Source organism: Melozone crissalis, unplaced genomic scaffold (genome assembly GCF_028551555.1).
Source record: "Melozone crissalis strain CALT ecotype California unplaced genomic scaffold, PUWL_Pcris_2 ptg000004l_1, whole genome shotgun sequence".
NCBI lineage: Eukaryota > Metazoa > Chordata > Aves > Passeriformes > Passerellidae > Melozone > Melozone crissalis.
Genome location: NW_026535782.1, coordinates 21,696,698 through 21,710,313, shown reverse-complemented (window position 1 = coordinate 21,710,313; position 13,616 = coordinate 21,696,698). Strand labels below are relative to the sequence as shown.

Genomic DNA, 13,616 nt, shown 5'->3' with positions numbered 1-13,616 from the left:
ACAGCTCGCGGTCAATCTTTGTGGAGGCCAAAAAGCCACCACCAAAAGGGAACAGTTTTGACAGTGTGAAAGCCAACACTACCCTGCTCTCTGTGTCACTTTTCAGTGCCACTCACTCACTCCTGCAGCTATCCTCTGAGCATGCCTTACTCCACACGCCCAGGACTGTGTCCCTCACAAAAACACAGCTGCAGCAGGTTGCTCATCTTCACAGAGAGGCCACCATAATCATCAGAGATTCTGCCCTCAAATCAGCTCCTTCCTCACCCTGCTTGCACTCTCCCAGAAGGCAGCTGTAATTGCTAGTTTATAGATTTGTCTGGGTGGAATCCAGCCTTTCTTCCAAGGTGTCCTACTGTGCAAAAATCTGTAGTGTCTGCCTCAAAAGCAGTCTCCATGAGGACAACGGACTTTTTGTGGGAGCAGGAGGGCATGTCAAAGCAGGTACAAGATTGCAAGACATACTTCCGTGGCTTCAAAGAGGGAAAAGTGCAGAGACAGTCAGTGTACCGAACAGACTTCACAGACTTCAGAATATCTAACACTTACTACAGATTTCAGCAAAGATGTTTATTAGTAGCAGATGCTCCTGTCCAGAGGTACAAAGGAGAAGGTTCAGTGCGCCCGTAGCATGGCCCATTCTCATTACACACAATGGAAATAATATTGCTGATTTTATTACAAATTGTGACAGATCCTGTCACAAAACTAGTCAGTCAGCTAGGAAGTGTTGAGGAGAAAGTCTTACTTCTGCCTTTTCAATCCAAAACATATTTTCCCATTTTAATCACTTTCCTGATTTAATAAGTCACTCCTGTCTTGGGGAGAGTCATTAAACCAGGAAAGTGATTTAACAGTATTGTGTATTGAATATTCATTTTTAAAATGGAATCCCATGCGTTTTATTTCTGCTTCTTCCCAAAGTTTCCAATGAAATAAGGAATAAGATCCTAATTCCAGTATGGTTCAAACACAGTGAAGTGAAGGCTACATCTCCACATTTATCTTCTGATTTAGAGTCTATGGATGGACTCCATCCATAAAAAAAACTTCTTAAACATTAGAAAATATAAACACTGCTGTGAATGGGAAGATGTGCAAAGGTTCCTTTATAGGTTTTTTTCTTTTCTGTTTCAAAACAGGATGAGGAAACTTCATAAAATATAATACCACAGAAAGACTCATATTACTTTGACATCAATTCCACACTGGGCTTTACAAGCAGAAGGTCAAGTAAATTCAAATATAAATAACACAGCAATTTCTGTTCATATAGAACAAGATGGATTGCTTAAATTAGATGCCATGGAAGATGACTTGTGCCAATGTACACGTCCATGCACCAACATACACATCCAATCTCATCTTTTACTAATTGAGGTAGAGACCTTGAAATTGTAGTAGTTTTGTTTGATGCTCCCAGGCCTAGCTGCCCTTGAACACTGACATTTCCATTGCCTGGTTGATATACTTTGCCTAGAGATTTGTATTGCAGAAGCAATATCACTATTCTCTTTTGCCCTGAAGACCTAAGCATGAATCCCTACACCTCTTAATTCTCCTCGTGCAATCAAAGCATGTCCTAAAACACATTGACCCTCCAATCCCATGTTCTCTACTCTTCCTGAAAACTAATAGAATCAGACTAATTTAAACAGTCTCCTCTAATCAAACCACCTCTGTAGTTTCTCCTAGTCCCTCTCCCACTCTTCGGTGATACCTCCATCTGCCACAGGAATCTGCTGTGGCACAATCCAGTTGTGACTGTGCTGTTGAAGAGAGCTGAGAGGGCTTTGAGTACCCAGAAAATGATCAGGATCATGCCTTTTGAATCAACCCTTCCCATGCTTTATACAATGTTGCACAAAACAGGAGGTTTTTTAAATGGAAACAAGAAAAGAGAGACTGAAAAAATCCCACATTACCTAATGTAGAACAATTTGTCTTTAATCTATCACTGGAGCCCTAAGTCACATATGTAGGATGCACGTGATCTCTCTCAGTTCAGCTTAGTTTATGCATCATCTCTTCTTGGATAGTGGAATAAAGGTGTGGAAGCCCATGAGAAAAAAGCAAGCTAAAGGTATTCAGAAGTACCCATGAATTTTATTACCAATTCAGAAGAAGTCCAACATTAATTGTCAACATTATAGTCAAGGCACCAATTCTGTGATGTCCTTACTGTAAAGCATATACAAATAATTTTCTCTGCACTTGCTTTTCATGGCCACCATTTCACAGAGTACAGTTTGTCTTGGACCACAGACACATACTGAACAACATCCTGAAAAAGTCCTTGGTGCTTTTTTTTCCCTTCGGTCTGTTGTACAGTATGTTCCAAATATGAAGGGTAGAAGACATTGTTAAAATCCAATTGCTAAAAATCTTACCTCTGCAAATCTTAAAAACCTAATCTTAAAAAACAAATTCACTTTTTATCACTTTGTGTTTAAGAAATGCTTTTTCTGAACAATTAAAATGTGCAGATGCTTTATTTTGTTCCCAAAAATCAGCTGTCATTTTCTGGTTCTCTTTCACTAAGCTGATCTTTGGCTTGCACATAGAAGATGCTTTTGTAAGAAGTATAATCCAAGTGAAAATTTTATTTTTCTAAGTCCTAAATTAGATCAAAATGAATCAGTCAGATCAGACTACTTTCAAATCCTGGCATGTAACTGGCTTGCTTTCCTCCTCTCATTCCATTTTTCTCTATCATGTCTTTCAGTTTAATTTTTCTTCTAATTCTTTTCATTAAAATTATTTCTCTTTAGCTGTTACTCACTGTTTCACGGGATAGCAAGTTGTGATGCTACTCCATAGCAAAGGACAGCCACCATGCAGAAGCCAATGGCAAAACTCCCACCCACAGAAAAAATAAAATCTCCCCGATACATTTTAACTGAAACTCCTCTGGACTGTCAATTGAATACCTGCCATTATGCATTTGTTAACTTTTTACTTTTCTAGGTTGAAACACTTGAGTTAGAGAAATTGAGTTTTCTCTCCTCTCCTCTTTCTCTTGAAAGCAACAAACATATTTCTTTCCTTTTAAAATGTAATTATGTTTCTTACCATCCATGCTGTGACAAAATCTCCCATCCAAGTCCCAACTGCAGCTACCTTCATAAAATTTTCATTCCTGATGCCCATGAAGTCTGTTATAATGTATGCACTGTGAAAACAAGAACACAAACATAAGATATACATATTTGCTCAACGTGGTTACAAAGAACTTGGATTAGTGACAAAATTTATGATTATCTGTGAAAGATTTCCCATTGCTTCCATAATAACTTTTCTGCTAGAATCTGAGTCTTGACATAGAACTGAACCCATATGGGTCGATTTCAATTAGAAATGCAATGTGAATCTGATTTTGAAGTCCATGTCTCTTTTGAAGGTGCTAAAATAACAGTTGGCAAAGACTTTAGGATTATGTAAAGCTTCTGGAAGCAGAAAATGATTTATGCTTTTTTATCTTTTTCCTTTATACAAACAGAATTACAATTTTTCAAATCCGTGACTTTGCGAAATCTTCACGGAGAAAAATAAAAATCTTTAAGGTGTCTTTAAAAAGATAATTAAGCTGCTTGACTTTTCACTGTATCTGTGATGCAACCACGTTTTTAACACATCAGTGTAAGCAAGTTTTGCAAAATTTCAGTGAGATGTCACTGTTTCTAGATTTATACAATTTATTTTCACAGATATATTTTACTTAAATCCAAAAGAAGTATTTCCATTCTGCTTAAATAATGCAACAGATAGGACATACAACCTCAATTGGAAATTGACTTCAAGTTCACCAAGATGCTATAAGGACAATTAAGAAGGTAAAGTTGCTTGTTCCAGATTAAAACTTTTCTGAAAAAACATACATTTTAACATACTGATATCCTTTTCTAAAAGACTTTTGCAGTGGTCAAGAAGAGGCAACTCTCCTCAAGAGCTAATATGATGATAATGAATATGAAAGGCAATTGTATTTTAACTTTACAAGTGATGCCTTTGCTTTCAAGACACTTGTAAACATTTTTATGTATTGTTATGCCTATTTAGGAGTGTGCATAAGAGACACAGTTACATGCAAAAGTGTCCTTGAACACTGTGCTATCCATTATTCAAATCTTACCATTGTTACATCCAAAATATTGCAAGGTCTAGGAGCTATACAGACCCTACCTCTGCAATTGGATCAGTGCAAACTGATTCCACTCTCTGGGCCAATTCTGTTAAAATCTAAATATCTAATCAAGATAGAAGGTCTTGCTAGCACTAATCCATGCATAGCATAGTATAATTTCTTAGAGAGAATTTAATATGCTGTAGAGCAGAAATATTATTGTCAGTGAATAGTTTCATGACACATGAAAAATGTCCTAGTGTAACAGCCCTTTTCATTATACATATTATGACCTTTCAGCTGGTATGTCACTAAAAAAAAATGCCATCTGTTTATTTTTTCTGTTGAACAGCATATAAATGCTGGCTCTGATTTTCTGCTGAAAAAAAATCCAAACTATTTCAACAGTATTCCATGTAGTTCAAAGATCATCAGTATCCTAAATTCATCATGTTACAAATAAGGATGCATTCCTGTGAACATCGGGTCAGCCTAAAGTCTCCCTGCTTCAATGTTCTGTCTCCAAGAGAGGGCAACAGCAGAAACAAAGAAAGACTGAAAACAGGCAAGCACAATCCTCCCAGATATATTCTTCTAGAATATTTAGAACTGGAAAATATTTGGAATTCCTTTTTTCCTGTAGCTTGGACATGCCATTCCTGTAGCATTTGTGAAGGCAGAAAACTATCAAGTCTGCATTCCTTAAAAAGATATCTTTTTCACAAAGAAGGCACGGCAATAAGTGTCACTTGCAAGGAATGGCCCTCAAATGCAAAGCATATCTTCGTCATTTCCATCACTGGGAGACACATACAAAACCCCAGGGTTCTCACCTTTTCTTATGTGCACTGCACATTCTCATTTGCATTACACAGGTGTACAATAAGCAGACACTTGCACAACATCCCCAGAAAATGGGCCACTTGGGCCATTCCTATAGCCCTGCATAGAGCAGGCCTGCACAGCCACACTGACCAGCAGCCTGGTTAACCAAAAAGGCTGAGAGGTCACTGATCCCTGAATGCAGGTATTAGCTAGCAGAACAGAAATCAACCCAGACATAAGAGATTCTTTTTAATGGAAATTGAAATTCTCAGGGTAATCACTTGTTTTTATGAATGCTAGAAGTACCAGAAGGTTTATAATAAGGTTGAATGAACTGGATACAATACTTAAATACACAGAAAGGCCTTGAAACCATCACATCCTCCCAACAGCTCTTACTGTCATTTAGAACATGAAAACATCAAAGAAGCCTAGTATAAATTGTGCATTTCAGTCTACAAGTAATTAATGCCTGAATTAAATATGCAAATTGACAAGCCTTCAGTTAGTGTCAAAATAGCATATTATAAAGAAACTTAGCAATATAAACTGTGCATGGTTTAATTGCATTTACTGATTAAAATACAGCTACAACTTTTTATGAACAGGAAGAATATTTTTAGCATAGTCATCTTACTAGAAACAGTAATGAAATCCATCACTATTTCATTAACTGTTAGCGTTGCACCCTCTGTCTTTTATGCTCTCTGCAGTATTATTTTTCTTTCAAAACACAAAGAGAAATTGACTATTTTAAAATAGGGATCTGGAGCTGCTTAAAATGAATTAAAAAAAAAAAAAAGAAATCTAACCCTCTGGTTTTCATGTTCAGATTTTAGTTTAAATAGGAATAAGAGCATTTGACATTTTCAAAAAAGACATGCTTTCCTGATGATACTAGCAGGGTACATATTATAACAGTACCAAAAGTAAAATTAATTCTGTTGTGGAAAATTTTCACATTCTTCTAGCTTTAGCTAGCAATTAGAGTAGTTTTCTTTAATTATTTAGTCTTATTCCTGGCTAGGACCCATGTCTGCACCTTGCAGGAGCACTAAGGTCTGCTGGGTTCCAGTTAACAGTCATGGCCAGCCCAGATTTTCTATAGTTTGTCAAAAGGCTTCTGTTTGCTTCCCCATATATGTACTGAAGCAAGGCACCAGCAGACTGCATGAGCAGCACAACCCAAGGAAACACCGAGGGAAAAAACACCGCGGTTAAAGCCCAGGGTAAAAAAGCTCTTCTGAGACAGACAGGGTAAGTGTGAATAATTACAGTCTGAGGAGCCAATACTTGTGAATATTATAGATAAAGGACAAATTTGTGACTGGGATTTGGGAGCCTTTCACAGTAACACTGGAAGCTGCAGCTCCAGGGAAACTGCTCTTGGCAGGCCAAAGTCTAAGGAAGGTAGAGCACCATTTTAACAGAACAGCGCAAAAGAGAGGGATCAAAAGACAAAGGAGACTGATAAATACAACTCTAAACAGATTTTTAAAAAATCATAAGTAACTGTGTACATCCATGTTGATGCAAAAGGTATGTTAATGAGGCAGTAAAAAGACACATAGCCCAGTGTATTTGAACAGTTTCTGGAGTCAGCAGCTGTGTGCACAGAATGGATAAAGGGGAAGACAACCACACTAGCCTGGAGATTTTATTCAAAGGAAGTTCCCAGAGCATTTTCTCAAAGAAGGATGACACTGCTAAAATGACAAAGTCTGAAAGCAAATGGAAGGTTTTAAATTTTACATTGGATCAAGATGCACAAGTCACTGTGGTGCTAACACTCTTCCAAGCACTGGAGAAAATGTCATGACTGAGACCCAGTGCTGAGATGGTGCTTTCTTGACCATCACAGGACCTAAGAAAGGGTTTTAGCTTGAATAGAGACACTTAAATGTAAGGGTAAACCAGGAAGTCAAACTCTCTATGGAGCTTGGTCAGACTGGGTCAAGGATTTAGTTGCTTTATATTACTTCTGGACGGCTAGCATGTCAAAAAAACCACGTTCACATATTAAAAGGCATTGTTAAACCTATGTGACTAAGTGATTCCCAGTGAAGTGACATAACTTGATCTCCAGATGATAATCCAAAGAGTTCTGCATCCCTTGTGAGGTCTGTGACATAGCTGACAACCCAGGCAAATCAGAACTGAACCCTGGGTGTCCAAGGACAGCAGTGAGAGCATAGACACTTTGGGGAGGTCTTAGTTGCCTTTTAAAGCAACTTTAGGAAGCTTGATGCATCTTAACTAAGCTTCAGCTGGTTCTTTACTAGAGTACTGAAGGCACTGGGCCTGCACACAGAGCACAGTGCATGTTCTGTACAGAGCCAACAAGAACTGCATCCACAGAGAGTGATAACTTAATGCTCTTTGAAAAGGAGGGGAGGCCTAGATATCTTTTATATTGAGTAACAAAAAGTCTATACATGTTCTGCAGTCCGATATGCACTTTTCTGGGGTGGTTTTGTTATCTGGCCTTCCCCTTAAACGGTTGATTATATCCATATGGAACTCATCTTCCTTGGTGCATCTGACAAAGTGAAATGCTTTGACATTGGCAAACAAGTGAAAGCACAGGAGTTTACACAGGCTGCAAAGAAGGATGTGTTTAGATGTGGCACCACAAGCTTCCATTACTGTCAGTTTACAAGAGGCAGAGAGTGTCAGAATAACTGAAAACACACATAAAAGACTGCAGATACAGTTCCTGATCTGTATTTGTCACTCTAAAATGACAGAATGGCAAATGAGACACTTGGTAGCAATTCACTCAGTTGAAAAGCTATTCTTCTAATGTTAGGAATTGAAGTCAGAGCCACGGGGAACTGGAAGGTGCCCAGAGACAGCAAGACCTGCTGTCTGAAAAACTGGCACATGATAATGAGGATGGCATAATGCACAGCTACCAGCAAACAGCACAGAGAGCATAACAGCGATTCATCCAGTCCCTGACCATCCCCAGTGCATGCTTTAGACATACAGACAAAACTTCTCCTATGACACCAGAACAGAGAGAATTAAGAGGCACTGAACCAGGGATTTTGCTTGACAAGACATCAAAAAGGTAACAGCCACAAGAGGATCAGCAGGCTAATCTCCAATACACAAAAATCTGAGAAGCAAAACCAGCTTGGCTATAGTGCAGTGGATCATGGCACAGTGCAGAACACCTGAGACTGACAGACCGATTCTGTAACTGAGCATCACTGCTTGGTAAATATTTATACATGTTTTTTTTAAACCAGACAGCAGAACTTTAATTCTGCAAACCTCTCCTCATCATTCTACAGGATTGAGGGCTGTGTGAGTTACTCTGGGGACTTTGCTTGTAAAGCTCCCAAGCCATGAGAAGTTCTGCTAGGATACACAGGAGCTCCTCACTGTCCACAGGGACAGGCCATTTAGCTTCCAGCTTTGCATGCCTGCCTTTGAGACAAGGCCCATTGAAAAATGCAGCAATTTCAATTCTGTCTGTTAATGTAGAAGAGGTGTGCAACTTAAATGGTAGTGTACACGAGATCCAGTCCCTATTCCAAGGGACACTGGTTTAATGCCCTTCAGATTTAGAGAACTGAAACCTCACTGTCATTCTCAATGTGAAAAGATGATGACACAAGAAAATAAGAAATATGTGTTTCAGGAGACTGTTAGGTGAGGTGAAACTGAAGCTGGACATTCCATATTTTGTATAAATATCATCTTTCACATATAAGAAAGATATTTCCTTTCCTTCACTTTTAGAATGGATGCCACTGGTCAGTACAGGTGTTCAGCCTAGATCACAACTACAGACCAAATTAAGGTGCCTAAGAAATTGGGACAGGATTTTTAACATATTTTTGTTCTTAATGTAGCTTTTTCTATTGCTAGTTGTAGGAGTTTCCAGTGTGGTTTTTGTGGATCTTATTCCAGCAAACCAAGCATAAAACACTTGATGTCCAACAGAGTCTGGACTTCTCTTTAGAGATCAGATGGTATCATACAGATTAACTTTTGCCTAATGATGTTAGTCTTCCTAGGCTGTCTCCACTATCAAAGGATCTGACAGCAATTCAAACCAGGATAGTAATTTAGATTATTTTCTTCTATGGCATGGTGACGTCATATATGAAAATGGACAACAGCTTATGTCTAAAGGAGTTGCAAAATGGAAATCATAGTGACAGGCCTACTGCCAGAGGCTGTAAGAGTCTGCATTTCTACTGGGAAAATCTTAGGGATCTGCAAATTCAAAAGCATTAAGGACCTCCACTATGGGAGGAATGCAGCCTCCTGGGTACAGATAAACTACGGTGAGTGCTGGCACATACTTCCAGCAAGTTAAAATGACAGGATTTGCTACAAAAACCTACATTTTTGTGTGTGCCTGTCAAACCTTAAATGACAAATAATATTGGAGACAATGAATGGACAAGTTGGGAATTCAATCCAGATTTCTTCCCTCAGATGAGCACCTTCCTCCATCATTACACAAGTGTTTTGATGAAAATTATATACTAAACCTACAAATTTTACTACAAGGAACTTATGATGGACAGGATAGTGTGGGGGAAAGCACAAAAGGTGAAAAAAGAATTAAGCAAACTGATTTTTCAAATTCATTATGTCCATGAGATACCTTTTATAAACTTCCCAAGAATTTTGCTAATCATGTGCAATGCGTATAATAAGAAAAAAATATACTCTGTTTAGTCAGAAAGAAGAAAAACAAAGGCTGCAGAGTGCATTTAGCATTTTTCTGCTGCAAATACAGGCTACAATACTCAGCCAAGGATAGGTTGCAGAAATGTTTCTAATTATACTGAATGCTCAGCCATTCACACATAGCACAGCCCTACCTGTCCCCAGCACACACTCACACCAGCACTGCAGCTTATTTGTAGCTGCTTATGCTTCCATTTCAACTCTGTGACTGCTGCATAAGTTGTTTTTACTGAAGCAATGACACACAGGGTTGCCTCTTACATGCCAGTTTGATACTGCGGGAGAGGATTAAGACATTTTCTCACTGCTAAGTGAATTGCTTGTTGAAAATTATTTTAGTGGATAATTATTTTAGTGGATAATTATTTTAGTGGATAAGTTAGGAGAATTGTGACAAGTTAAGAGAATCATGCCACTTTCTAGAATTTCTTTTAACAGGCTAGTAAAATTCTGCAACTAATCTGCAACATTGCACTGTGTGCTGGTACATTAAATGACCTATTCAATGCACTCCATGTGCCTATATAGTAGGATATCAGAATAGTTTTACAGTAAAAAGTGCCAAAATGCAAGATAAAACAGGTGCCCAGGGACACAAGACAGGTGGTCTTGGGCACTTGTTAAGTGTTTTAGATATGCTTATCTTAAAATACAGAGAATTTCTTTGGTGTGTGGTATTTAAGAATATTGCAGATATTTCAGCTACTAAAATTAAAAAATAACAGATTTGGAAATAGCGTTATTGTATTTGAAAAAAGCAACAGAAACTAAAAAATATACTGGCAATGCATTTATAAAGATGCAGCTAGATTAGTAATTTAGAAAAAGAGATGCGGTGAAACATTTTTAAGAAATAAATAATTCTTTGTGTTTAAACTTGGTGAGATACTGGTAAGAATGGATTTGAGTAATGCTGCACTGGCTGTACTCTTCAGAAAGGGCCATGGCTTGCACATGTCCATGCCTGTTTTTGACATTTAACATGGCTAAGAAGGGAAATAGACAGATGTGCAGCAATATTCTCAGAAATTGAAGCTCAAAGACAAAAAATATTATTCACTTTAAAAAAGAAAAAGAGAACTGTTCATACAATCAACAAAATATGAACAAAACTAAATAAAATATTATAGCTGTAACTCTATAGTTTTAACCAAGTGCTTTGATAACTTTAAAAATTCAGTGAATTTCAGCAAAAGTTCATACTTTCTATCTGTTTCAGCTGTAGGGATAACAGAGAAGTTTAAATGCATTATTGCAATGAATAAACAAGTAACTGCAGCATTATTGCTATTCAGAAAGGGGAAAGTAGGACAATTTTCAGTTGTTACAAAACACCAGATAGACTCTGCTTGTAAACAGCAGTACAACTGGGAAAGCAGGAGCAGAAAAATATTTAACTACATTTTAATAAAAACTTGTAAGTATTAGCAGATGATGCAACTCTGGATATTAATAATTCTTTAACTTACTAAACTTCCCTGAAAAATTGATGTAGAAAAACTGGGTGTTTTTATTTTAAAATAATGAAATGCCAGAAAACTACAAAACACATGCCATAAGTTAATGAGTTGGAACAGAGGGAACAAAGAAATGTTGACATAGAATCTCTGCTGACAGATACTCAGTGATCATTATTGAAGAGAATTTGAACTGGATCTGAAAAGAATGGTAAGCCACAGCTTTAAAAGGGACACTAGAATCTGATATAGCTACAAATGAGCCCTAAATAAGAATCTTCTGAAGCACTTTCTCTGCAAATGGTTTGCTCTAAAACATTATCCAAGTTCTACAGCCTGCAGACACATAGCCACTATTCTGTGGATAAAGCAAAATTAATTGGGAAACTGTCATAGAAGTAAAAGTTATTATTTAAAACTACTTAGAGGTGCAAACAGAAAATATCTTTCAGGTTGGGTGGGGCTTTGAGCAAGCTGGTCTAGTGGGAAGCATCTCTGCCCATGACGGAGGGGCTGGAACTGGATGATCTATAAGGTTACTTCCAACCCAAATCTTTCTATGATGCCATGATTCAGTTATGTATATTTGGCTTTGAATCTGTTTAAGATGACTGGTTTATATCAGTCTTGCTTCAGTCTATAAAATCAGACAGAGATAGAGAAACTAGAGTTGTTAAACAAAAATTCTTTACCATGCTCACAGGTACCTTTGAGAAGAAATGGAAGGAAAATGAGGTTTGACAACTCAGGGGCTGGTCTGAGGATTTGGTTGGCTTCTCTCATGATGTACTATCAGCAGCAGATTGCAGAGCAGATGGAAAAGAACTAGACTTCAAGCAATGTACAAATTATGAAATTGAGATTGTTTCTTTACTGTATTACTTGAAAACTGTATGTAAAGAACAATTGTGTCTAGGGCCAGTCACTTGACAGGAGCTGGCATGTAATTGCAGCAGAGAGTTTTACACAGAAAACACAGCAAAGAACACAGCCTGCTCTTCCACTCCTTGGCTGCCAAAGCAAACACCTTTGCTGTGACTTCTTAACCATCCAATGGTTGATACCAGTCCAACACTTGATATAACTTTGCTCTGTATTGTACTGACTGTTTTATTTTCTGGTCCCTACAATACTCAGCATTTTAAATAAAATTATCATTGAAATATAGAGGGAAAAGTGACAGAAGTTTTTAATTGATTTGACCCTAAAATCAACAGCTCTCTATTGCAGACTGTCCATTTTACAATACAGTCCTCTTTTAATGTCTTGCACATGAGTTACCAGAAGACAAACACATCAGAACCACACACTGGTCAGGTTTTTACTCCACCACCGTCACTTGTAATACAATATAAGACACTCAAATGAAGAAAATACAAAATTTGTGGTCTGAACTCAATTGAAAAGAATATTCTCCTAACTTTCCCTAAGGAGAAGCACATCTTCAAACAATGGAAAGAGATAGAAAGAGATAGAGATGTATGCACATGCCTTTTTGACATCTAGAAACTAAGCTTTGGTGCTTTTGGCTACATTTTTAAGGTCAGTTAGTTACAAATACTACTGAGTTTCATCTCAGCTACAGACTTAATAAAAGTCTCAATTTCAGCTGGGAATTCTAGGATTCTCTGGTAGAGTCCACTTCCTTTCAGAGTCAATGGAGAAGAATAAGCACTTTAGACATAACTCATTAGATTTATCTTAGACATCTGCACTGGGTTTGGCTGAGATTGAGTCAATTTTCATTAGAGCATCTCATATGGTGCTGTCGTTTAGATTTGTGACCTAAAGAGTGCTGATGACACACTGATGCTGTTAGCTTACCTTGTTAACATGCAAGAACACCTCTGAATCAGATGAATCATCTTCTGGGGATTACAGTTCCATTAAATGCAAAAGTAGCTAGTTAAGTGCAAACTCATCTTTATTGGATTCTTAAACTGTGAAATATGACCAAATATGGATTTTTATGTTTTGAGACTAGCACAGTTCAGATTTCTAGAGGGAAGGTCTAACATTCCTTATAGGCCTACACATTTACCAAACTGCAATTAAAGCCAGTGACTTCAGTTAAAATATGTAGTTTGGAAAATACCATTCTAACTGAAAAAAATTACCTTTAAACTTATACATAAGATTGAAAAATACATTTCCAAATAATGCAAAAGATTACATGACAAAACATTTTCAATATGAAACCTTTAAAAGAATGAACAAACTTCAGCTAAGATTTCATAAAATATTATGTTAAATCTCAAGTTGAAAAGAAGACAGATATAATTAAATAAACTGGGAGATAAACACCTTTATCTGATGCTCAGTGTGGAAAAACATTTCACAATGCTACTTTTCAATGATAATTTGATCCAGAAATAGTTTTATACTGACTGAATGTTATCATCCACATGTTACTAGCTAAATCAAATGGGGGCATTAATAAGGATACCTTGAGATCTTTATCTTGGATGCTCCCAAGCTTCAGGAACACCACCACTGTA

The 13,616-nt window shown here is 37.4% G+C and overlaps 1 protein-coding gene across 1 annotated transcript in view; it reads right to left on the bottom strand.

The window, feature by feature from the left end:
* TMEM117 (transmembrane protein 117) overlaps positions 1–13,616 on the bottom strand; it is a 178,067-nt gene that overhangs the window by 100,718 nt on the left and 63,733 nt on the right. Inside the window, exon 4 of the mRNA XM_054280845.1 lies at positions 3,073–3,172. Coding sequence (XP_054136820.1) covers positions 3,073–3,172 — 100 coding nt within the window. The remainder of the gene's footprint in view (positions 1–3,072; positions 3,173–13,616) is intronic.